General features: G+C 38.8%; 6 protein-coding genes across 7 annotated transcripts in view; 3 read left to right on the top strand and 3 right to left on the bottom strand.

Annotated features, from left to right (window-relative positions):
• The first annotated feature begins 11,115 nt into the window (after positions 1–11,115).
• LOC149406460 (protein AUXIN SIGNALING F-BOX 2-like) lies at positions 11,116–13,931 on the top strand. Of its 2 annotated transcripts, XM_089606809.1 has the most exons (4): positions 11,116–11,303; positions 11,392–11,894; positions 11,968–12,457; positions 13,003–13,931. In XM_089606809.1, the coding sequence occupies exons 2-4, from the start codon at positions 11,443–11,445 to the stop codon at positions 13,771–13,773; spliced, it is 1,713 nt and encodes a 570-aa protein (XP_089462935.1). In that variant the 5' UTR covers positions 11,116–11,303; positions 11,392–11,442; the 3' UTR covers positions 13,774–13,931. The 2 variants fall into 2 exon arrangements, with proteins under 2 accessions (XP_089462935.1, XP_089462930.1); XM_089606804.1 differs by having other exon boundaries at positions 11,116–11,894.
• Positions 13,932–14,039: 108 nt separating this feature from the next.
• On the bottom strand, positions 14,040–14,994 carry LOC149406459 (uncharacterized). The gene is made up of 3 exons (XM_089606820.1): positions 14,766–14,994; positions 14,393–14,666; positions 14,040–14,294 (listed from the first exon to the last, which is right to left on the bottom strand). Exons 1-3 carry the CDS (start codon positions 14,797–14,799, stop codon positions 14,237–14,239), a joined length of 366 nt encoding a protein of 121 aa, XP_089462946.1. The 5' UTR covers positions 14,800–14,994; the 3' UTR covers positions 14,040–14,236.
• A 2,649-nt stretch (positions 14,995–17,643) lies between these two features.
• LOC149406458 (GEM-like protein 5) lies at positions 17,644–20,050 on the top strand. Its single transcript, XM_089606785.1, has 2 exons — positions 17,644–18,567; positions 19,102–20,050. The coding sequence occupies exons 1-2, from the start codon at positions 18,033–18,035 to the stop codon at positions 19,581–19,583; spliced, it is 1,017 nt and encodes a 338-aa protein (XP_089462911.1). The 5' UTR covers positions 17,644–18,032; the 3' UTR covers positions 19,584–20,050.
• A 472-nt stretch (positions 20,051–20,522) lies between these two features.
• Positions 20,523–21,994, bottom strand: LOC149406457 (uncharacterized). Its single transcript, XM_089606795.1, has 5 exons — positions 21,630–21,994; positions 21,431–21,529; positions 21,166–21,346; positions 21,015–21,020; positions 20,523–20,831 (listed from the first exon to the last, which is right to left on the bottom strand). The coding sequence occupies exons 1-5, from the start codon at positions 21,797–21,799 to the stop codon at positions 20,712–20,714; spliced, it is 576 nt and encodes a 191-aa protein (XP_089462921.1). The 5' UTR covers positions 21,800–21,994; the 3' UTR covers positions 20,523–20,711.
• Positions 21,995–23,431: 1,437 nt separating this feature from the next.
• On the top strand, positions 23,432–24,718 carry LOC149406456 (putative zinc finger protein CONSTANS-LIKE 11). Its single transcript, XM_089626450.1, has 4 exons — positions 23,432–23,955; positions 24,044–24,133; positions 24,222–24,352; positions 24,436–24,718. The coding sequence occupies exons 1-4, from the start codon at positions 23,518–23,520 to the stop codon at positions 24,530–24,532; spliced, it is 756 nt and encodes a 251-aa protein (XP_089482576.1). The 5' UTR covers positions 23,432–23,517; the 3' UTR covers positions 24,533–24,718.
• Positions 24,719–24,957: 239 nt separating this feature from the next.
• LOC149406455 (uncharacterized) overlaps positions 24,958–25,294 on the bottom strand; it is a 3,141-nt gene continuing 2,804 nt past the window's right edge. Inside the window, exon 15 of the mRNA XM_089613402.1 lies at positions 24,958–24,990. Within this exon, the coding sequence (XP_089469528.1) occupies positions 24,958–24,990 (33 nt within the window). The remainder of the gene's footprint in view (positions 24,991–25,294) is intronic.

The raw sequence follows: 25,294 nt of genomic DNA, 5'->3' as shown, positions 1-25,294 counted from the left end.
GCGCGTACTTGACTTGAATTGGATACATATAAACTACAATGCCTTGAATGTGACCCTCTAACAAAGTATATATGTATCATTGGATTCTGTTGAGCCATGTGATTTAAGCCTATGAAAATGTTCTTTATGAGTGCTTTGTATATGGATTTCCTGTTTTACTTAATATGCGAGTCCTGAGATGTACTTGAGGTAATTTGTGTATAGTCTTTCTGATATATTGCTATTTCAACTTGCTGTTCCTGAATAAGAAGAAGAAGAAAAAAAAAGGCTGTGTGAGTGCTTTTGCTTTAGTGCATCATGAATTGAAGCTGTTCATACTTCATACACAACAAGAAAAATGCTCATAATATAATGACTTGTAGAGAGGGCCATATGTATATATTCTGTCAACGAGTGGTGCCAAATTCTTAAATAGGGTTTTCCTTTTATTCCTTAGAGTTTATTGCTAGTTGCATTACATGCAGTTCCACTAATTGAATTTTCAGATCCCTGAATTTTGAATTATTCGCTTCAGGACAACACGGTAGCAGGTTCAGCGGCAAAGAACATTGTCAATGATGAGATAGCTTTGTTATGATTAGGAATGGGTGTGAAACAGAGAGGTTAGTCTTCTTTAGATTGTATTTATAAATGTTAGCTTGATGAAAGTGAAGCAACAAAATAAAATATATTAAAATAAAAACATGAACCCGTAGTTACATAGAATTCCGAAATCCGGAAAAAATCAATATGTCGGAAAATTAGTTTCAACTTTCAAATACTTAGCCCGCAATTATGTTCCTTCAAAACCAATATCACCGTGAGAGATAACACCATGCACAAAATGATATTGCACATCAATGTGATTAGACCTTCTTATGAAACATCTAATCATTTTCTAGAAAAAAAAAAATAGCACTTCTATCAAGCCTTTTTACCATCTGCATATTACGGTCTTGGGCTTTGTAAAATAGTCGCGACCATATTGAAGACAAAACGTGTGATGATCTTCTTCTATCAAGATCATCAACATAATTAGAATCTAAAAAGTCAATGGTCCTCTCAAACTTTAGGCTTACATATGCCAAACCACTCAACTAGCGCAAAATCCACTGAACTGCTCTTTAATACTCTTTGCCTGGTTCTCTAAAAAAAAATATACTCTTTTTGCCTAGCTTGTCCAGGTATCTGCTAAATGCACTCATTCCATCTTCACACGGCCATGCTTAATGTTGATCAAAATACAGTTTATTGATCAAGCTTCTAGTTAATTTCCCGTTATTAGGAAGAGCATATGCCATACAGCCGAGTAACATCACCATGAGATAACGAAGAAGTGGTCGGAACTACATCTTTGGTAACTGTAGAGCCATGCCAACATATAACGTGCCTTTATATCCCTCTTTAGCACAATCAAGCGTACCAAGAGAGATATGGTTTCATTCTACTCAGAATGTCTTAGATTTTAGTGTCTGAACTACTCTATTAAACATCTTAATTTTGACTGTCCCTACACCTTGGATCATATAAGATGCATCATTTTCCATTAGCACACCATTATAAATTTTATCATATGTTGAAAATTTATCCCGGTTGGGATACATATGACACTTACAAGTAGAATCGAGAATATATTTTTATCGCGCGGTCTAATATGAGTATCAGGAGCAACTAAAATATGAAGTGTGAGTAGCACTAATTAAGTCTATCGGAAACAGCCTTATTATTGATCGATAAAGGACACAATAGATGTTAGAAGTGTGGGCCTAACTCAGACCCAAAAGTTAGCTCAAAAGTAGAGGATTGTAAATTGCTTAAGTATATCCAACTAATGTGGAACTTATGATACATCCGTTCACACCCATATGACTAGACATTTGTAGTATGATTTATAGGAATCAACATCTACGGGTGGCCCAACATCGAAATTGCGTCTAGCTTAGATACCATTTATAGATCGATGAAAGTAAAGCAATCGAAATCAGGAAAAAGACGTGAGAGAAGAGGATTTCTCCATGCCGGAAAATTGGTAAAAAAAAATATTCCCTAAGTTTTAGGCAAATGTTCCCGACTATCCCCCGAATTTACTTTTTATTACTTGATCATCCCTAAAAAAATTATATATCCCTTCATCTTATTGTTTTTTATTCAATTTCAAAATGGAAAAACTTCATACACAAACATCCTTTTCCCCATTTTTTTTTTCTTTTCTTTTGTTCAAAATCACCTTAGGTCTATTCTCTTCTTTACCTTTAAATTATTAAATCACCTTGTTCGAAATAGAACTAAGGTGATTTCGAAAAAAGAAAGTGGAAAAATGGTGAAGGCTCTTTGTGCATTAGGGCGGTTTTGTCATTTTTAAAATTTACAAGTGAAAAAGTTAACAAAAAGTTAGATGAAAGAATATATTTGAGTCACTATACAATTTAGGGATGATTAATGAATAAACATCTAAATCTTGAGATAGACATGAAATTAGTGAATATATATATAGTTAGTGAGCCAGACTATATAGTTAGTCGAACCAAAAAGGCTAGTCTTTCTTATGTAATTATATGTCTGTTCAACCTGCATTTCTCCACCTGATTGTGCCAACTATATATTAAGTTCAATTTCGTTGATGTCTAATGAATAACTTGAAGAATCGTTATTAGTCTCGTAAGCATGAAACGAGTTTAAGGTATAGCAGGAGGGAAACAAACAAGTTGATCATAGCTACAATCTATAATTTTTTTTTATGACCCCAAATTTTTCAAAGGAATTTTTTTTTTTTTTTTTAGCTACATTGTTAACGGATTAGCATCTGATACATGCTTGGATCGGATGGGTGTAAAGTAGAAGGGTTAATAGTGAGCCTGAAACAAAGTATGTATCATTAGATTCTGTTGGGCCATGTGATTTAGCTTATGAAACGTTCCTTCAGAACGTTCTTTATGCAAGTGCTGATATCTGAATTTCCTGTTTCACTTACTATGCAAGTGTGTTTATAGTGCATTGTAGACATGGAAATAGTGGTCCTCCTGATATAGTGCTATTTCGATTGCTGTTTCTGAGAAGAAATTTTTTGAAAAAGGGTATAGTGTGAGTGCTTTTACTTTAGTGCATCACGTACTCGAAGCTGTTCATAGAATAAGAGTCATGTCAAAATATGATGTCTTGTAGAGGACCATATATATACACATAGATACTTCCTCTTATGTCTGACCTAACAAGTTGTTAAATAGTTTATTTACCTTTAGAGTTCCATCAATTGAAATTCGGATCTTTGAGTTGAGTTTTAGTTTAGCACTAATCCTATATAACTGTGTAGTTTTCAAAGTGCAAGATATAGTTGAGGATGTTTATCATGGAGTGGAAAGCGAAAATGGTCCATGGTCTCACTCTTAGGATATTCGAAATGTCGTGTCATATACAAGTAGATCAGGGTCCACGGTTTATGTGATGAACAAGTAATATTTTTTTTTCTTTTAGACATTTCCTTTTAATATCTCACATCACCTCATCGGAGGCTCGCAAGCCTCACTCAGTGACTCCTTGTCTTGTCCCCATATGATTTTGAATATGAAACCAAAACACAACTAGGAAGTATATTGTCTCCTATTTGGTCTTATTCGGACTTTGGAAAAAATGCCAAAACATGAAAACTTATGGTATTTTTATTTATTTAATTATGTAGAACATGTTCGCTCCGATAGTTTAAAATTCGGTTAATGATATTTGTTCTCTTGAGAAGGAAAAAATAGAAAGGAAAATATGTACTCTTTATCTCTATATTTTTGGGACTTTTATAGCTAAGAATACAATAATATATATGTTATTAAAATATAAAAATAAAATGTAAGAAAATAAACTCCCTCGTCTCTCATCACCCCTAGCATTATATTTGTTTCTTATTATATATTAACGACCTTATTGTGATATGTAATATTATGTGGAACTGCATATCAAGATTAGATAAACGTGGACAAGCTGACATTAGCATGGATAGATTTTGAATACCGTACAACATAGAAACGAGGATGACGTCAACCCCACTATTTATCACTTAAATTGAATATTACAAAAAAAATTAATGCTAAGTTGTGGTCCCTTTCTTTTCTTTCACTGCTTCATTTTCCTTGGCTTGCCATACTTAATTTGAAAGACCACGACCCACTTTTAGCCATTTTGGATTACTTGTATGGGACCATGCTCGCTAAAGGGACATCTGTTACTTGAACAGTGGACCACTACCCCATATGTTTTTTTTTTTTCTTCCTACTTTCTATTAGGAAAATGAACTTAATTTTGCATCCCTTTAAGTTTGTTATACCCAAATTTCCACCATCCTAGTTTGGAAGTTCATATATAGAAGGAACTTCAAAGAAATATCTTTATTATTTTTCTTGTTTTTGTTTGATTGAGTAGAGACTATATAATTGAACTGACGGAGAACTGGTAAAAAAATTCTTTAATTTTGTCATCGATTGGTCAAGAAATCTTCAATTTCGTGATCGATTGATCATAAAATTTTGACAGATTTCATTAAAGATATTAAAGCTTTTTTCACAACTTATTAAGTAATAGATGTATCAAATTTTGCTTTATGCCATGAGATTGATAATCTCCTTATCAATATACATTTTATTTTCGTTAGTTAGGATAAAAAAAAATTCAAAAGAGCTCATACGTGTGTGCTTCAATTTACTTTTTATTTTGGGCATATTATTTAAACACGTCTACGCACGATTGAGAAGATGGTAATTAATCTATTTTTCTCTTTCAAATTTCAAGAGTATAAAAAAAAATTATATTTTAACTCGGTTTTCCTCGTCATTTTCTTTTTCAAATTTTCATTTATGCTTTACTACAATCCTTATTCCATGCCGGAGAGGGGACTTGTTGATAAAGCAAGTAATGCGAGAATCCCGTTTAATTTGATCTAGCAAAGTATGTGATTGCGGTGATAAAAGAGGTTTTATGTAAAGAGAGTTTAATAGAGTAATGGGATAAGGGTTTATTATTTCCGAAGTTATCACATGGCAGCAATTCTAGTTAATGATTGAAGTACCATATGAAGATGGAATTATGATAAGCTTCATTACTTTTGTTTCACTTTCACCTTCAATTATCACTCCCTCCTCTTATTTGCCGTAACAAACCACTCTTTTGCTTCAATTAACTAGGACCTCTACTTTCTATTCCATATAGTACAACCAATTTCGTCACACCCCACATCCTTTGTTTTTTTTTTTCAAACTCTCCTACTTAAACTACGCCTAGTACTTCATTTCCTTACCTTTCCTTGTTTTTTTAGGGATCAAATAAAATGACGAACTTATAATTTTATCATCACCTACTTAACAAAGAGCTTTTATTTAAAAAAAAAAAGCGTTTTTGTCCTCTCTTCATTTTTCTTCTTTTTCAATTTGTTTTGTAATTACTTGGCCAAAAACCAATGAATTATCCCGTGACTCATGTTGAGCGCATTGACCGAAAGATGGCCCACAATCACGTGGAGATGATTTGGATTTTGGAGTGCCTTAATTGCTTTGCTTTACAAAAATTCAACAAAAGTTAGGCTGATATTTGGTGAACAACGTGGAACTTTGCGTCATATTATTATATTAATTTCTTTACTTTTCACAGTCCACAAACAGTACTACGGTACTACCACCACATATAAAAAAAAATGCGATTTATTATTATTATTAAAATCAAGAATGCCATATTCAATATTCTTTACTTTTGCCGTCCGTCCATAGCTGTTTTATTTCTTTCTCGGTTTCTCCAAGTTGTTGCAAATGTTGTTTTTTTTTGAGGAATCAATTAATGCATGCACAACAGAGAGGAAAAAAAAAGCTAAATAAAAACCCATGTCCCGTGGTCCTAGTTTACATGTGAAAGAAACACCAGTCCAAGTCCAAATGAAGTTGATCAGAATATCATGATTTTACTTCGATCTAGTTCCATTCTTTCCAAAAGAACGGTTCAATTGAAGGATTTACATATGTTGCTTTTTTTGGGTATAATATAATGTAGATTGAAATTGAGAATTAGGGAACTAGTTTCTATATATTTTTTTGTGGCGGTACTCAGAAACACCGAAAGGTCTCTTCTTGACCTTTCCTTTTATATTTTTCTTTTTTTCCCTGGAAACCTTTTGTTGACATCACATTGTTTTTTGCTCATCAAAAGGGCCAAATCAGAGTAAAAGAAAATACATGTGTTTTCCAATCTCACCACTAGTCAGTCATTGGTCTGGTTTTATATGGTTAATCTTCCTTTCTTTTTCTTTCTTTTTTCAATTTTCTCATCAATTTAAAATTTGTCAGCGTCACAGAGGCAGCGACGGTCGTACATTTCATGTATATACGCATTAATGAATACGCATACGTTTGTAGTGTAGCGAATAACTGAATATTTGTATTACTACTATGCACACTTACACTTCTGTGGTTTTTGCTGGGTTTTTTTTTTTTTTTTTTTTTTTCAGAAGTGGTTTTTGCTGTTTATTTTGGCGTTTAGCGCACTCTCAGATTAGTGAAATAAATATAATAAAATTTGTTTCTAAATATTAGCGGACTTAAATATTGGGGTTTGATATATGAAAGTGGGCAAAGAAGAAAGTGGCATAATATAGTCAAAGTGATCAAGTATATTTGTATGATAGAGTTTGACATTGAAAAGCAAAAGTTGAATACATTAACAAAATTCGAATTCTAAATAAAATTGTTTAGAGAATTCATTCAAAATATAACTTATTTGTTACATATTCGTAAAAGGAAGAAATGGTGATGGTTAGGCAAGTGTTTTTTTTACTTTTCAAATGACCAATAATAATGATTCTTGAGTGTTGACTAGAAATGGATAAAGATATAGATAGATACAGATAGATTAGATACAGTTGGCCATCATAACAAAGAGAAAACCCAATTAGAAATAGAATCACTCTTCTAATAATTGACTTTTTGACAAACACGGCTCTTCTATAAGTCAGTCTAACCTTTTGCCAAATCTATCTGCGGCGGATATGAGGTATTTTTATCCATTTGACCCGCAAGCACTCAGACTCTCTTTTTTCTCCTTATGTATACACTTAATTTACTAGGTTATGATGATTTACAAACAAACGTAGAAACTTGCTTTTTTATGTGCCATTCTAGGATATATGATATATCTTCTGTTACCAACATTTCTTCCATTAATAACTGTGCTCAATTAATTAGCGTACAATGAAATGCGCTTATCCCTAATTGTTCACTAACAATCTCTCTCTCTCTCTCTCTCTCATGATGTATGAAGGGAGTGGAGCATTATGACTCCCTGGTGAGTGAATGATCAATCATATAAACTTCCTCAGCCAAACAAAATTATTATCCTTATTTTCTCTCTCTCTCTCTCTCTCTCTTAATTAATTATCCTAATTCAATCAAATTTTAAAGGTTAAAACTGTTGGAAATAATGTGTTATTTTGTGATATAAAAGAGCATTTAATATCAAAATATTAGCTGATTTGCAAATTATCGAGAGGAGTCACTTATCAAAATTAAAATGTTTTAAAAAGATTCTTATTCACTATTACGAGAGGTATAAAAGTGATTAGATATTTACTAAAGTAGAGCTAATATGAAAGAGAAATTGATGCTAAAAAATATATAAAAATTAGTGAAAGAAAAATAAGTATGTTGAGAATGAGTGTGTACATACAAAAATTTCACATGAAAAAAACTACATGGAGTTTGTAATGCTAATATTGTGGAGGTTTTCAATGCTCAAGAATCGCCGGTTCTCATCGGAGATGTTCTTTTCGGAGTCGAAATACGCGCTGATTTTAGATTAAGTTTGAGTTTGACTTTTGAGTTTTTTTCCCATTGTTGCTGAGTATAGAACATTAATCGAAGAATGAAGAAGAACACGAGAACATAAGTCAATCGAATAAAAGAAAAAAAAAAGAAAGAGAAAGAGTGACATATCAATCTGTTTTGGAAATTCGAAAAAAAAACAAAGAGAAATGAAAAAGGGTAAAAACATAATTACACAAAGGAGTACTCATGGTTTTGGATTAAATTAAAATTAATGGATTTCGATACAAGATTATTGAGAAGGTCATACTTATGGTATTATCCCTATTGTTTTTTCTTGACTAAGGGTTTGGATCCTCAAGCATGACCCAGTTTTGTAGAAGGCCAAAGGCGTATGCGAGCCTAAATCCACCACACGTGTGCATCTTTTGCTCGGGCAGGTCGAGCCGTGGTCTATTTTTTTGGACCAATATTTTCCTTCATTTAGTTAAAACGATTTGTACGTTTTAATAATGTATTTGTAATGTGCACTATTGGGATGGAGGTTATAACCGTGGTATTATGACTTTGTTAAAAGTTTTGAGCGTTTATGTGCTTAATTAATGGTTGCAAGTCCAGACTTCATTAAGCGCTTATGATCTGTCGAACACTGATTGATGTTAAATGTTTTAAACGTTGATGGTTGAGCCTATAAAAAGGCTGAGAGATTTTTCATCTGAACGGAACTCAAAGCATAAGAGAAATACTATATGCACGAGTTAAACTTTCTCTATTTCATTGTCTTGTACCGGTTGTTGGTTCAATAATCTAGTTTTAATTTTCTTTCAATTATTTTGTACTTTTATTTTATTAGTTTTTTTTAATACTCATTTAAATAAATGAATTGTGATTTATCTTTTTTTTTTTTTTAGGAAACGTGGCCGGTGCCACGGAATAACATAAAAGCCCTCACGTATGGCGGATGAATACCGTGGTTACAAAGATAAGAGTGAAACAGAACCAAACGGTAAAGAAAACATAAATAAACTCAAACAAACAGGGCCCTAGGAGGCCGCGCGGGACCTCAACTCGCGATCATCGGCCCTAATGGCCTCTTCCGAACAAGGCGGGACTAAACCCAGTCAGGTCGAGGACGAGTGATGGTTAACCGCGTAGCGCGCTAGATTATGCGCAGCAATATTACAAAGACGAGAAATATGCATAATGCGAAAAACCTCAAGCTCCCTCACCTCTTTGAAGATGCGGTGCAAGATCGTCCCAAGCTCTGTCGCAGGCGTCACGCCCTCATCAATCATCCTCGCCACCCCCAAGCAGTCAGACTGGATCTCCGCTCTCCTGCCACCGACGCTGCGAACTAGCTCTATGCCCTGGAGGACAGCATACGCTTCCGCAAGCTGGGGGGAGAACCCCCTAGCCAGGAAAAGCGTCTGCGAGGCGATCACCTCTCCGGTGTGGTCTCGAACTATACAACCGACACCGAAGCCTCCACGGTCGCGAGCGAGTGCCGCGTCGACGTTAATCGAGAGGGTCCCGTCCGTAGGGGGGTCCATCTGGGGGTCGTAGTAACCCTCATGCTCGTCGGAGACTCCCCAACCATAGCCGCTCTGTACTCCTCGAGGAAGCTCACCGTCCACTGGACTAGCTGAGGCTGGCTCCAAGCTGATCTCCCGGCCAAGACATTGTTCCTGTGGTTCCAAATTTCCCAAATAATGGTAAAGAAAAGCTCATGGAAACGAACCTCAAGGGTCTCCGTCGCTCTGAGGATAGCGTCGAATGCATCGCCGTCTCTGAAAGGCGGAAGAATGTGGCCGAAGCCCACCTCTTTCCAGACTCTCCTGCTCCACCTGCAACCCCAAAAAGTGTGGAAAACAGTCTCTCTCGCCTCCTGACAGACAGGGCAGCTGTCGTCAGAGGTGATCATCTTCTTAGCTAAGACTGCTCTGGCCGGGATCTGGCCTAAACAGACTCGCCAACAGAAGAGTTTCACCTTAGGAGGAACTCTCAGCTGCCAGAACTTCGTCCACCACTTCTCCATCACCGTCGGGTCTGAAGAGCTGGCGGCCGGAGTACTAGCTCTCTCCATCGTGACGCGGAAGCCACTCTTGACGGAGTATTCTCCGTTCTCAGTGTAATGTCAGCGTCGCACGTCAGGAGAGCCCTCACCCCCACACGGAATGCTCAAGATTGCCGCAGCGTCCTCTTCACCGAACATCGCTGTAGCAAATATGGCTAACATAAACTATCTGATTATGTAGTTCAACTCGAAAAAAGTATTTTTAAAAGGCCAAACGGTTTTTTAAATCGATAAAAATAAAAAGTCTAGATTAACTAGTAATCGTGAGACAATTAACTCAATTAAACCTATTGACGTAGTTGTGCACACTTGCGGAACCAATTAAAAACTAAAAAGGCTTATATTTTCTTGAACTTTTAAAAATTATATCTTTTATCTTGTAATTTTATTAGCTTTTATATATTTAGTCCAGAATTAAATGACTTTTTTTATATGCCCTTTTGAATATTTAATGTTTCACTTTTTTATCCACCACTAGTCGTGCGTTACTTATGAGATATTGTACAGTGTAAAAAAGACTACAGTAAAATTTACTTTATTAACACCATCACTTTCGTTCCATTCTTAAATCAGTCATTATATTTCATAAAGTCATTTTATTTATGAGATATTGTACAGTGTATAACATAAGAGTCATTTTATTTATGAGATATGGTACAGTGTCAAAATAAAGTCCCTTTCTTTATTAGATGTTGTACAGTGTATCCATACCATATATAATAAGTAGGAATGGTTTTACAACTTTGTTTAAGAAACCGACACGTGGCTTAACCAAACGACGACACGTGGCTATTTTATTTTCTTTTTCCTCTCTTTTTCTCTCCCGCCTCTCTCTCTTCCTCTGATGTTTTTTTTTTTTTTTTTTTTTCATTTTCTTTCATCTTTTTCCTTCTCTCTCTCTTTTGTCTTCTCTCTCTCTTTTTGTTTTCTCTGTTTCCCACGCGCGCAAGCGCGTTTATTGAACTAGTATCATAATAAAATAAGTTGTAAAGCGTCGGTAACATGGAAATGTATACTCTTAAAAAAAAAAAATGGAAACGTACGCGCGCGTGTTCAAGTCCAAGACGGGAATGAAAATGCTGTAAATGACGTGGCAAGTCGGTAAATTACAAAATTACTGGTCACTAGAATTTATATATAATTTTTCTCAGAATAGTCCAGCTCCAGCATATATCATCGATCCGGCAGAGAGAGAAAATACTAAAAAAAGAAAAAGTGGTGACAAGGACACATGCATGGTCACCCATTGGACGGTCCTGATTCCCTCAATTTCCCACTAACCCCAATTCACATCGTCGGATACCAAACCACTGGTTGAGATAACTAACCATGGTTGGGATTGGCTCACCCACACACTCTCTCTCTGGATCTCTGACTCTGATGACTTGAAGTGGCTTTAAGCTTTAACACAGCAAAGCCTGTTCGCTTGTTCTTGAGAGAGAAAGAGAAGAAGAAGAAGAAGAAGTGTAAGAGCGAGTCTTTGTTCTAATCGATCTTTCTCTCGTTATTTCTTTGCATATTTCGTTGATTCCTAAATCTTCATTTGTGTAAAAGAAGAAAAGCGAGATTGTGGGAGATCTAGGTGTGATAATCGCGAGGAAGAAGATGAACTACTTTCCGGAGGAGGTATTGGAGCACGTGTTCGAGTACGTGGAGTCGCACAGAGACAGAAACTCGGTGGCTCAGGTTTGCAAGGCGTGGTGCAGGATCGAGAGGAACAGCCGGCACAGAGTGTTCATCGGAAACTGCTACGCAGTCACGGCCGAGAGGACCGCCGCGACTTTCCCGGCGCTCCGGAGCCTCACTCTCAAAGGAAAGCCTCACTTCGCCGACTTCAACCTCGTCCCCCACGACTGGGGAGGAAATCTCCTCCCGTGGATCCGAGCCCTCGCCGCCGCCAGAATCCCGCTCGAGGATCTCCGACTCAAGCGCATGATCGTCTCCGACGACTCTCTCCACCTCCTCTCTCGCTCCTTCCCCAATTTCAAGTCCCTCCTCCTCGTCAGCTGCGAGGGCTTCACCACCGACGGCCTCGCCGCCATAGCCTCCAACTGCAGGTATGTTAAAATCAGAGTCTCCCTCCCTTCCTTCTAAATTAGGGCTGACGTGGCACGTTGACGGTGGTTTTAGGAACCTGAGGGAGCTGGATCTGCAAGAGAACGACATCGAAGACCTCCGAGGGCAGTGGCTGAGCTGTTTCCCTGATAACCGGACCTCGCTGGTGTCGCTGAGCTTCGCGTGCCTGAAAGGAGAGGTCAACCCGGCGGCGCTGGAGAGGCTGGTGGCGAGATCGCCGGATCTGAAGGTTCTGAGGGTGAACCGTTCCGTGCCTCTGGAGACGCTGGTGAGGATTTTGGAGAGGGCTCCGGGGCTGTCGGACTTGGGGACGGGTTCTTGCGTCGTCCAAGACCACCAGTTCGATCAGCTCAAAGCGGCTCTGTCCAAGTGCGCCGCCATGAGGAGCTTGTCGGGGTTCCTGGAGGTGGCGCCGATCTGCCTCGCGGCGTTTCACCCTCTCTGCTCCGGACTCACCTCCTTGAACCTCAGCTACGCCCCCGGAATCCACGGCTCCGATCTCATCAACATGCTTCGCCACTGCACTAAGCTCCGCCGCTTGTGGGTATGTTCTTATCCCACATTTAGAATACAATGAGATATGTAGTGAAGTGTACAAGCCAAATTGATTTTGAGATGGAATCCGCAGTGCCTAGTATGATTTCCGGTTCTTTTTTCTTTTTAATCTTCGGCCCATCCCAGCGAAGTTTATGAGGAGATGAGTTAATCCTGTGATTGCCAATGGATTTTGAGATAAACTAAACATGATATTCGACTAATTTTTTTGAGATTCGGCCCAGAAGATAAGATGATAGCCATTGAATCATCATTTGAATCCCAGTAAAGTTTATAAGGAAATGAGTTAATCCTGTGATTGCCAATTGATTTTAAGATAAAACCCACAGTACTAAACATGATATACAAATTAATTTTTTTTTTTTTTTTTTGAGAATCGGCCCAAGATGTAAAATGAGAATTAACAAGGTTTATAAGGTCATCGACTACTATCTCATCGCCAATCATTAGTTACGGGATTGAGACATATATAGCCTGTGTGCGTGCTTTCTTGATAGAGTTTGCATTCTGTGGTGTTTTTGGATGGTTGGGCAGGTATTGGATTGCGTGGGAGACAAAGGCCTCGCGGTGGTGGCGTCGGTGTGCAAAGAATTGGAAGAGCTGAGGGTATTCCCGTCCGGGACGGGCCACGAGACAGTCACCGAAGACGGTCTGGTCTCGATCTCCGCGGGATGCCCAAAACTCCACTCCCTCCTCTACTTCTGCGAGCAAATGACCAACGCGGCGCTCTTCACCGTGGCCAAGAACTGCCCGAACTTCATCCGCTTCCGTCTCTGCATCCTCGACCCGGAAAAACCCGACCCCGTGACCTCTCAGCCCTTAGACGAGGGCTTCGGCGCGATCGTCCGCGCCTGCAAAGGACTGAAACGACTCTCCCTCTCGGGCCTCCTCACCGACAAGGTGTTCCTCTACATCGGGATGTACGCCGAGCGGCTCGAGATGCTCTCCGTGGCCTTCGCCGGAAACACCGATAAAGGGATGCTCTACGTCCTCAATGGGTGCAAGAAAATGAGGAAGCTCGAGATTCGGGACAGCCCGTTCGGCGACGCGGCGATCCTCGCGGACTTGGGGAAGTACGAGACAATGCGATCCCTTTGGATGTCCTCGTGCCGACTCACCCTCGGGGCCTGCAAGGCCGTCGCTCAGGGAATGCCACGTGTCAACGTCGAGATCATCAACGACCACCCCGAGTTTTGCGACGATGGCGATGATTACGGCGATGATCGTATTGTTGAGAAGATGTACCTTTACCGGAGCTTGGCGGGGCCCAGGGACGACGCCCCCGACTTTGTGTGGACGCTCTAGGTTTTTTATTTTTTCAGATTTAGTTCTATCTCTAGTTCAGATATGTGTAATTGTATTATGTATGTTTGATTATTTATTTAGCCGGGGGAGACAAACAGAAGAAAGAACGCTTTGTGTGGCAATGTTATTGTTATTATGCTTGTTTGATTATTCACCAACTTATGTTATGAGTCTTATGACAGACAAAAACACTGATAGTTTACAAAGTATGTTTCTTTATCAATGATTCAATGAGCTTCATATATGCTGAGAATTGCAATGGCCAATGATAAAAAGTAAACATCAATTTTATTCAAACTTTTAAACTTGCAAACGCCCAAGAAAGCTGATAAAATTACAAAGAAAAAAAAGAGGATACTTTTATGTTTACGTACACGTTTTTAATCAGAGTTGCAAACAGGTAAACAAAGATTAAAAAGCAGGGAAAGGGCATTGAAATAAGATCTGGAGAGAGAGTCGATGATCAGAAGCAGCAGCAGCAACACTCCTCCATGACGCAGCAACAGCAAAGCATAGCAAAGCTACAATAATCATATTCCATTTCCGTCCATGTCAATTTCATCATCATCATCATCATCATCATCAAGATCATGATCAAAAGGGTACGAGAGAAGCTTACCAGCCTTGCAGGAACGACAAACAACCGCTGTGGTGGTCGGAGTGGTGGTGGTGATGGTCGTAGTCGTAGTGCCCCGGCGGCGGCGGCGGCGGAGGCGGTTGAGAGTAGCCTCCTCCGAAGTAGCCCTGATATCCCGGCTGGTGATGGTGATGCTGCGGTGGCGGCGGCGGCGGAGGATATCCCGGCTGGTGATGGAGATGCTGCGGCGGAGGATATCCCGGCTGGTGATGGTGATGCTGCGGCGGCGGCGGAGGAGCAGATGGTCCTTGATAACCTAATTCACCGCCACCACACAATCGATTAGGTGATAATAATAATAATAATAATGGAATCAAATTCCGGAGGAGATGGAAAAGGGGTTGACTTGACTTACCTGGTGGAGGGTGGTGAATGTGATTGTAGCTCATCTCGATCGCCTTTGGAGATGATTGTTTGTGTGAGGAAAGAGGCGATTCAGATCGGTCTTCTCTTATGTATTTCTCTCTTGATCTTTGACGTCCCTGTTGTTAATGTTGTTGTCGTTATGGGCTCCACATTAGCCAGACTGTTTAAGCCTCGGACTCGTTCACGTTCCACGTTTCTCTACCACACGACAACGTTTTCTGAACTTTCTGTTTCTTTCTCATTAAGCAACTCCTATCGTCCTACGACATCTCGTTTCGCCCGGTCTTTCATTAATGTGACGTTCTCACTTTACACTTAAATATCGTCACGCTATTTTTTAATATTACGTTAACTAGTAACATCATCATTTTTTACACACAATTACAAAAACAAATAGTTTTTAAACCTCAACCGACTAATGGAGCTAGAATTAGGGAGACTTGTAGAAAAACAATTCTTAGGGGAGAAGGTAAGAAAAGTTAAAAAATTATATATGAGGGGAGATCATTTAGGATTTTATGTCTCCATTAGCCCTTAACCGCCTACGTCCCTACATGAAAGATATGTTGCATTTTATAGGGATTCAAGCATCTCTATCTTGTAAAAGTCAATCTGATCCTCTAAATAATGGTTATCCAGTTCTTTAAAATCTTTTATCATATTTTTACACCATATTTGAGTATGTGGTTACTCAATTCTTAAATAATCGAGTTACGATATTATGTGATATTTGCTAAAAATATGGTTGACTATTAATTTGATTAGGAAAAATGATACACATCAATTGTATGATATATATGTTTACGTAAAATGTCGATTTCAACATTTGATTTAAAAAAAATATCGAATTTGTATCATCTGTTTAATTGAAATGAAAAAATTATACTCTAAAATAGATAATTGTATCACAATTATTTTATTTATTAATTTTTCATTAATGTTTACTTGATATCTATATGTGAACCTCATTATACCTTTATTCATTTGCACATTATAGCCCTATATGTAATTTATTGTATAAAATAAATAAAAACAACGATTTCTGATATATGAAATATCGCGGAGAACTCGGATAGAGGAAACGATAAAAATCGACATTTGAAATTCATAAAATCACTTATTCGAACATGAAATCCGGGAATCAAAGTCGTAATTTGAGAGGTATGAATTTTATTAGTCTATTTTGATTTAGTTTGATTTCAAAATTGAGGATTGATAGTTTTTTTATTTTTATATATAAATAAATTACATATAAGGGTATAAAGCACGAACGAATAAGGATAAAATGAGATTTACATATAAATATAAGAGTTAACATTATTGAAAAGTCAATAAAAAGAAGATTTATGGCATATTTATCTATTTAAGATATAATTTTGTCATTTTAATTCAAAAGAAGATAGATATTTTTAAAATTAAAAATTAAACTCGATATTTCATTTAAACACAAGGTATATCTGCGTCATTTTCTCATTTGATTATTATCTTGTGTAGTTGTTTAAAGAAGTTGTTCCAACATATTTGGTCACATTGATAACAAATTTATATTAATTGAAGGAAGCAAAAAAAATGCATTTTAAATTTGGTGATCGACAAAAGTAGAAACCGAGGAGAAAAACAACCTCCCAAAGAACCTTCGTATTAGAGCCGGCCCTAAAAAACCCTCTCTGCCAAAAAACCAAAAACCCAGATCTAAGAAAACATCCAGATCTAGATCTAGATCTAGATCTCTCCCCTGGGGCCAAATTCGGCGGAGACTTCGGTCACCGATTGGGTGTCTCTTGGCTCCGGGGGAGGAAGTATGGCGGATCTACACCGACAAAAGGAGTCAATAGCAGTGTGGTGATGGAGGTTTTGTGTGACGGTTTGAGTCATGTTTTTTGTTGCAGCGCGGTTCCCCGGTGGCAGAGGCATGGCGGCTCGGTTCATCGACGACGGAGGCTCGTCTCCTTGGCGACGGCGGTGCGGCTCGTCTCCTTTGCGTCGGCGGTGCGCCTCGGAGCCTCGGTGGCGAAGTGGCTCCGCTCCTCATCGACGGTGGTGCGGCTCGTCTCACGGCGACGGCAGCGCGTCTCTGTGCCTCAACGACAGCGGAGGGGCTCGACTCTTCGGCGACAGTGGGGCAGCGTGGTTCATCGACAACAACAGTGTGACGTGGCTCTTCGTGGCCATCTTCCTCCCATCGTATCGGTGTTGACTCTCGTGTGTCGGACTCTGGTTCCGATTTTTTATTTTCTTTTTAGTCTCAGTATTAGTTTGTGTGTGAAAATTTTATTTTATTGTTGTGATTTGCTTGATTTGGTTTATTGTGGAGGCGGATTAGCCATTGTCTCCTTTGTCGTTTTGGATTTCCTGTTAGAGTTTTCTCTATGCAGGCAGAAGAATCATCTTCTTCTTGGTCACCGGATCAAGGTTGATTGGATTTCTCCATCATCCGTTATGGATATTTTGAAAGAGCCATATTGTGCTCGATTTCTCTTGTACTCGTTGTTCTTCCTTTTGTCGGAAGTATGCACAAAATTGCGCGATTATCTGAACTTAGTGTTAGATTCACTTCGGCTTAGGTTTGTTGTGTTCCTTGTACTGAGATGTAATTCTCCCGTATTTCTGAGTATTTTACCCATTTCTTAATGGAAATCCGTTTATATTAAAAAAAAAAAAAACAAATTGGTGATCGACACGTTGATCTCTTGAAAGTTGAAACTATGTACATATAACATATGTAAGTATGTAACGCATCTCCAGGACTAGATCTAGAAGGCAATCTGGCAATATATTAAGTTGAAGATGCGAAAAGCGGTACGTACATAATGAGTCATTCATGAAAATAATACATCCTTCAAAAAAAAAAAAAAAAACAAATACATAAATGAAATGTAATGATTCGATGAGAAAGTCCTTCAATTATAAAATTAACCCAAAAAAAATACACGGTTAAGCAAAGGGGCATTGACGGTACGCAGTCATCCTCATCCGCGTATTTTTGGTTCACAATTCAAAGTTTGGTCGCTTTTTCAATCTGAAATCTGATTCTTCCGTACTTTCCCCAAAGAAAAAGTCTTGAATATTGAAACAATCTCATCAAATCCTCCACAAGTCTTTCAAACCTATTTATAAAAACAACACACACATCAATTGCAAGTTGCTACAATCAACCGAAAACCACAAAACCTTCAAAAAACTACGATCCCAATCTCCTCCTTTTTTTTTTTATCTGCCTCAAAGTTTCATCAATCTCTCCTCCGCAAAAGCAAAGATGAACAACAACAACAACGAGAGCAACAACATGAACAAGACGACAGTCTCTTATCCGACAAATGAAGAGATCAACCCTTTTCACCAACAACAACATCAACCACAACAACATCAACCACAGCAACATCAACCACAACCAAGCCAGCCTCTGAATCACACACCGATCCCACCACCACCAACAGCTTCACACCCAATCCCTCAAGAGCCGCAACAACAAAGCGATCACCACCACCATCAGAATCAGAATCAGAATCTGAATCAAGGTCCATCGGGTGATGCAGAGAAATGGGGGACTCAGGTGATGGGCCACCCGGCGGTGCCGACGTGTCACCCGGGGAACAAGAAGGCTGCTCAGTGGGGCCCTCAAAGAGAAGAAGCGCAGACATTTCACTATCCGTACCTCCAATACTCTCCGATCGAGAACAAAACCTCTTCATCCTCATCGTCCTCCTCAAACCCCGGCCACTCCATGATCCACGCCTTCAACTCCTGGAGCGCCAAGGCCGAGTCTCTCGCCAACAACATCTGGCACAACCGTAAGTAACACACTCGTATATACTTCAGAGTTCAGAATGCAAAAAAAAAAAAAAAAAAATCATGAACAGAGATAATGGCTTAGAATTCTAAGATATCTTGATCAAAATAAGCATTTACGATATTTTTATGGAAGAAAATAAGTGTGTAAAACCAGCCTTGAGGTCTGAATACAAGTACGAACCATGTTCTCCGAGACTCAGTTAGAATAGCAAAAACGTCCAGAAATTTTAATAATTCACCAATTAGTATTTCCTATTATTCATCCGTAAGTAACACACTCATATTTATCTTCTATATTGTTAGGAATCACAGATTGAAAGTGAATGAGAACTAAAAAGATATATTGTCAATTGATTTCAAGATGAAACCTCATAACTGAAAGATCATATAGAGAAAAATTAGCGGATTATATTACTTATATTACAAGCAAATATGCTATGATAGAGTAGAACTCCATGTTCACGTTCATACAATTCCCATATATTACACCTGACGAGCGAATTCTTCTTCTTCTTCTTCTTCCTCTCTGACAGTTAAGACTGGATCGTCGGTCCCGAGTGCTGCGTGGGCGAAAGTGAACGTGACAGCGAAGGCGATCTCAGAAGGCGGGTTCGAGTCAATGTACAAACAGACGTTCGGAAGCTTTCCGAACGAGAAGCTGAAGAAGACTTTCGCGTGCTACCTGTCGACGTCGACGGGGCCGGTGGCGGGGACTCTGTATTTGACGAACCTCAACCTCGCCTTCTGCAGCGACCGGCCGTTGTCATTCACCGCCCCCTCGGGCCACCAGTCTTGGAGCTACTACAAGATCATCGTCCCGCTCCCCAACGTCGGAACCGTGAACCCTGTCGTCATGAGAGAGAGCTCCGCCGAGCGCTACATTCAGGTCGTCACCATCGACGGCAACGACTTCTGGTTCATGGGCTTCGTCAACTACGACAAGGCCTCCATGAATCTCACTCAGAGCATCTCTAGTTTTGTGGCGCCGCCGTATGCACCCCCGGCTGATCATTGAGCTGAGTACACGTGTGTTTCTTCATCGTTTTGAGTTCTTGTGACTAAACACTGGATTTTTTTTTTTTTTTTTTTTTTTTTTTTGTTGTTGTTGTTGTTGTTGTTAGTGTGCGTTTTTACTGTCTATCTGTTTTACTTATGCCACTCCATATCTTCCCTTTGGCTTGTTTTGATGTTAAATATTGGATTTCGATTGTATATATGTTACGGCCTATAGTTGAGCGTTGTATTTGTTGTAACATAGCTTTTTCTCGAGTTCCCTCTTGCTTGGTTTGTTTTGCTTCGCTTTCCATATATTTAGAGAGGAAAGAGAAAACTGAAGATTAAATTTACTCATTTAGATAAAGAAGTGTATGGCTGAGGAGGGTGACATTTGGGTCAAGCATTCGAGTCTTTGTGATATACATATATATACAAGATAAAATTGAGAGATATGATGAACATTTAGAAAACGACACGAGGTCCCATATCCGCATAAAAATGTCTTGCATATATTCTTCAGAGTTCAGAATAAGAGAGAGCAATGCTTTTTTTTTTTTTTCCGAACCGCTTTCTTTAAGCTCGCAAATTCCACAAGCATTACGTATCCAATTATGAGCAGAGATAATGGCTTAGAATTCTAAGATATCTTGATCAAAATAAGCATTTACAAGATTTTTATGGAAGAAAATAAGTGTGTAAAACCAGCCTTGAGGTCTGAATACAAGTACGAACCATGTTCTCCGAGACTCGGTTAGAATAACAAAACATCCATAAATTTTAATAATTCACCAATTAGTATTTACTATTATTCATCCGTCAAGAACAATGATCAACTTTAGTAAGTTAATTTGCACAGAGTATGTAAGCAAGCATAGAAACTAGCAACTAACTCAACAGCGCAATCAGATCGCATATGGTAGGATGATTAATAACATAAATAACACAGCATAACACCAAATTTATCAGATAAATTAAAGTGTTGAAATTGGCGATAAACAAAATGAAACGTCTCTTACAAAATTGATACCCAAGTCACTGATTTCTGGAAACGGCCTAGCTAGGATCAACAGCTATTTCTCAATTGTAAAGTGTGTCTAACAAAGAGGCTGATCTTTTGCGTATAATCAACGACATTACGATCGGAAAATCAGCGCTTCTTCTTGCTTCCTTTGGTGCCGGAGGATTTGGAGGGAGTGGCGACGAGGTACACAAACATGGCGATGATGGTTAGCACAGACACCAGAGACCCGTATTGAGCCAAAAGCTTCTGCAAATTATTAACAAAACCCCAACTATATCAACAGATCTCACAGATCACATAACTACGCCTAAAACTACATGTTCCAACATGCGTGTACTAAAAGAAGACTACGCGAATGTGTTCACAGATCACAAAAACCAACATGCATGTAATAGAAGAATTATGTCCTATACTGATCGAGATTCATACCTTAGCCTGCGAAAGTTGAAATTTTTTGTGGTTGAAGATGAATCCAATGCGTGAAAAACAAGAAGAAAGAAAAAGTAAGCATCTTAGTGTAAGTAATGGAGAGAGAGAGAGAGAAAGAGAGAGAGAGAGAGAGAGAGAGAGAGAGTCATACGAAGTGCAAGTTGTTGTGGGAAGGACGATCGGCGAGGAGATCGAGAGGAAGGACGGGCGTTGAAAGGGCGTGTTGCAGAGCCGACTTCGTCGGAATTCTGAAAGTAATGGCGGCCGGAGGGGCGTTGAACACTCCTTTGCTCTTCGCCTCCAATTCATATTTGTGGCTCACGACACCACCTCTGAATCACAAAGATCGTTGACTTTAAAATAAAATTCGATCACAATTACAAACCCTAACACGACAATCAAACAAACAAACTTACGCATCGATTCTCTCCCACGAATTGGTGAGGTTTCCGGTGATGACGTCAAACGCCTCCTGAGGCCACTTATCGTCGCTCAGGCTCACATCGTAAGCGCTCCTGTTCGATCAAAATCGCAATCGCAGCCGAAATCGGAATTAGAATTACAACATCGTCGTCTCGAAATTCATGGATCTGAAATGGAAAGAGTGAGACTCACACAGATCCTTGATTGTAGATGTCGATGGAGACGGAGACTCTCTCGGCGCCGGACTTGAGTCTGTTCAGCGACGCCTTCTTGTGCGCCACGATGAACGGCACGTCCGACGATCCCAGCGTCATCGACACCATCAGAAACACCAACACACCGCAAGCCAAACTCTTCGCCATTGCTCAATTCCTCCGATTTCTCTCTTTAATCTCTTTTCTCTCTCTCTCTCTCTGAAATTGAAATTCTGACCCAACTTTGTTTTTAAATCGCTCTTCTTCTTCTTCTTCTTCTTCTCGTCTGGTCTAGGGTTATACTTGTCAAACCCAACTTGTTTTGAGCCAGCACAACTCCTCAATCTCACATGATTTACCTCTTTGCAGACTTTGCTTATTTATTTATTAATTATTATTATTGGTGGGCTTAATCTATAGCTTAACCCAAGTTTACTGGGCTTCCAGTGCTAGCCCAACACTTGAGGAATAACGGGCCTTGATTTATAGAACATGGGCGACCCACAAAATGGGAGCTGACAGAAGAAATGACGGTACCGTTAGACTCTTTTTCGGAGATGTTATTTTTTAATGCCACAGTTATTAGCAAAGCTGCGACTGTGACTGTGACTGTGACTGTGAGAGCTCAGATTTAATAACAATTTAATAATTATTCTTTAAAATTAATTAAACATTAATTATGTTATTTTGTAATCAAATTTTATATATAAACATCTAGAAAAGATAAAAGTTAAAATCAAAGAATTCATTAATAGAGATAAATAATTGAAAAGGAAACATAACTATTGTCGAAGATGATCGTACTTGCTTCATTGTCAATTCTTACTTTGCGTTTGTTGTTTGAATGTAGTGAATTGTCTTCGATTCAATAATCTTCTCTCGTATTTTTTCTTTTGTTTGAAATCAAGTGAGCCTATCTCGATCAGTGAAGAATAATGGGAAAGAGACACCGCCGGATATCGATTATTTCTTCCGAAGTAGAGACTTCTCTCAAGCTTTTCTTAGTGTTATTCAAAATTCTGACGGATTAATTTGTTATATTGATCAAACATTTTTGCCTCTCGAATTTCGAATTTTGTCTTCTTGAATTTGTGGCCTAAAGTTTGAGATTGAATTTGAAGAATTGAGGCTTTCACTCACATGAATCAGATTTAAATTGACTAGGATTGTTGTTAGTTGTTCAAATTTCTCTTTGATTTTTTCGAATTTCTACGGCTTTTACGTGGTGCACGAAATCTTACTCGACCGGCATTACTTGATCAAGCGTGGCTTCATCGCTCACCACCAAATAAACTGTCCACGCTGGTCAAATCTTACCAGAACGCTGGTGGTCAAATCCCACCAATGGAACTTGTTTAGCTGTTAAATTATGTTACCATGTAATTTTTTTTATTACTCGAGTTTTTTATTACAAAATTCAAACTCATGATTTATGATTTACTTGCTCACGAATCTTTAGCGTCGTGCATGTACTTCTGTTTGGGACTAACAGCTGAAATAGTTAGGATGCAACTAAAAATGCTATATTTCTTGTGCCGGGGAAGAAAAAAAAAAGTATATGAATATAAAATTGATCAAATGTTAGATATTTATATAACCTAAATAAAAACAAACACAGAAGTCCCTTTTAAGCGTCAAAATCACAGAACTCTCGAGACCACATGCACTGTTCATCTTTTTAAAGCCTAGTGTCCAAAAAAGGCATTTCATATCAGCATATCAAAAAAATATCTCGCTATGTGGACCCCACAACCAATGCCCGTAAATGGAAGGTTAAGAAGCGTCGTCCATTTCATTCCTAACCCAAAAAGCCGCTCTCTCAATTATCTCCGTAAATAACAAAAGACTCATCAGTTTCTCTCTTTCGCTTACAGAGGTTTGTGGTTATGGATGAGAGTGAGATATTTCCGGTGTGCGACTTATGCAGCTCCAAGCTCGCTGACGTGTACTGCGGAGCTGACTCAGCCAACCTGTGCTTGTTCTGCGACCGCCACGTTCACTCCGCCAACGCGCTCTCTTTCACCCACACGCGCCAGGCAATCTGCGCCGACAATCGCCAAGGCTCCTCCTCACTCGCCCGATCTCACGCGCCTTGCGTCATGGAATTCGAAGACGGCCACACGAAGGTCAAGATGGAACTTTGCGAGCAGCTTGCTGACATGGCGAGAGGCGATTCCCTGCGCTCGGATGCAGACGATCACTACCACGAGACCGAAGACGACGAGTACGATGACGAATTGCTGACGTCGATGATGCTCATGCCGATTAAATACGACGACGAGGATCACTTGTGGGACTATAATCTCACGCGCGATTCGTCTCTGGTATGTTCCGATTTTCATTTTCGGTTCATCGATTAGGTTTATATACGAAAGAGCTAGGGTTTCAATTTTTCATCGTGGGAATTGACAGATGTGGGAATTTCGCTTGGAAAGCTCAAATGACTCTGAAGAACCAGGTGTACTAATCCCAAAGCTTGTGGTCTCCAATACATCTGAAGATGTAAGATCATCATCATATCGTTTAATCTTAATCATTTGATTTTGTGTCGTCGATTTCACTCCAAATTCTGACATAAGTATGAATTCAGAATCGCTCAAACAGAGCAGGAACAGAAAAGGAATTGGCTAATTCTTCCGAGTCCAAGGAGGCGATAGATATTCACACAGAGAACAGAGAAAATGCTATGTTGCGGTACTTGGAGAAGAAGAAAACTCGACGGTACTAAATTATGTAACTTTTTTATGTCGATTCAAGTGAATTTTGTTAGTTATGTTCTTACTCGGATTTGATTAACTTTACAGGTACGATAATCACATCCGATACGAGTCGAGAAAGGCCAGAGCTAATGTTCGAACACGAGTCAAAGGTCGGTTTGTGAAGTCCCCTGAAGATCTGTGAGGAACAAGTTATTCAAGTTTTGAGTCCATGGCAACACTTTGAAAGTTTCTGCATTAGATTGTACAAAAATTATTGTTGACGTGTGCGTGTGTATATTTCCGAATAAGCAATGTACCGAGTTATGGCAGATCTTGTACAGTTGTCCAATTTTCAGTTGCTATGTGGAACCAATGTGTTTTATTTTCATATCTTTAGTCCATTAATATTTAAGGGAATGTTAGTGTTGCAAATTATTATGGATAAATAGTACTAATAGTAATAGTGTTTAAGAAACAGAGGAACATAATCGTTGAGAGGCCAGGCTGTTTCCCATCTTCAGTAACGTGAACAAGGTGTTGGCTTAGAGCATTGTAATCACTAACTGTTTTTTATTATTATTTTAATTATTATAATTACAAGTAATATTATATCCCATATCATCCATCTCAAATAAATATCTTCCCTGTAAACAGACAGATCTGTAACAACAATATTCAATTCATGGTTCACCAATCATCACCCACCGGCCACCATATAAAAATATCTTTTCAAAGCCCAGTTGTAATTACTAAAATAGTTGACCACGTTGGATTACATTACATAACATACGGAGTTAAAGAAAATATCTAGCAGCGTATCTGGCCCAGGAATGGGATATCATATTTTACTGTCTTTTTTTACTTAGATTTAAATCAAAGAAAAATCCCTGGCCTTATCTACTAGTACTTTTGACTTGACGTTTTTATTAATTTTGGACACTTCTTGCTTGAGTCTCATGTGAAA

Source organism: Urtica dioica, chromosome 1 (assembly GCF_054948205.1).
Source record: "Urtica dioica subsp. dioica isolate 48M chromosome 1, U.dioica_male_clone48M_v1_H2, whole genome shotgun sequence".
Taxonomy (NCBI): domain Eukaryota; kingdom Viridiplantae; phylum Streptophyta; class Magnoliopsida; order Rosales; family Urticaceae; genus Urtica; species Urtica dioica.
This window is presented reverse-complemented; position numbering and strand designations above follow the sequence as displayed.

Coding starts and splice junctions, on each gene's coding strand:
- LOC149406458 (XM_089606785.1), top strand. CDS start 18,033: ATGAACAACAACAACAACGAGAGCAACAACATGAACAAGACGACAGTC. Junction 18,568..19,101: donor CAACAACATCTGGCACAACC/GTAAGTAACACA, acceptor CCTCTCTGACAG/TTAAGACTGGATCGTCGGTC.
- LOC149406459 (XM_089606820.1), bottom strand. CDS start 14,799: ATGAGCTACAATCACATTCACCACCCTCCACCAG. Junction 14,667..14,765: donor CATTCACCACCCTCCACCAG/GTAAGTCAAGTC, acceptor GCGGTGAATTAG/GTTATCAAGGACCATCTGCT. Junction 14,295..14,392: donor TTGTCGTTCCTGCAAGGCTG/GTAAGCTTCTCT, acceptor TGATTATTGTAG/CTTTGCTATGCTTTGCTGTT.
- LOC149406457 (XM_089606795.1), bottom strand. CDS start 21,799: ATGGCGAAGAGTTTGGCTTGCGGTGTGTTGGTGTTTCTGATGGTGTCG. Junction 21,530..21,629: donor ATCTACAATCAAGGATCTGT/GTGAGTCTCACT, acceptor TTGATCGAACAG/GAGCGCTTACGATGTGAGCC. Junction 21,347..21,430: donor TCGTGGGAGAGAATCGATGC/GTAAGTTTGTTT, acceptor TTTGTGATTCAG/AGGTGGTGTCGTGAGCCACA.
- LOC149406460 (XM_089606809.1), top strand. CDS start 11,443: ATGAACTACTTTCCGGAGGAGGTATTGGAGCACGTGTTCGAGTACGTG. Junction 11,895..11,967: donor GCCATAGCCTCCAACTGCAG/GTATGTTAAAAT, acceptor CGGTGGTTTTAG/GAACCTGAGGGAGCTGGATC. Junction 12,458..13,002: donor CTAAGCTCCGCCGCTTGTGG/GTATGTTCTTAT, acceptor ATGGTTGGGCAG/GTATTGGATTGCGTGGGAGA.
- LOC149406456 (XM_089626450.1), top strand. CDS start 23,518: ATGGATGAGAGTGAGATATTTCCGGTGTGCGACTTATGCAGCTCCAAG. Junction 23,956..24,043: donor TCACGCGCGATTCGTCTCTG/GTATGTTCCGAT, acceptor GGGAATTGACAG/ATGTGGGAATTTCGCTTGGA. Junction 24,353..24,435: donor GAGAAGAAGAAAACTCGACG/GTACTAAATTAT, acceptor TTAACTTTACAG/GTACGATAATCACATCCGAT.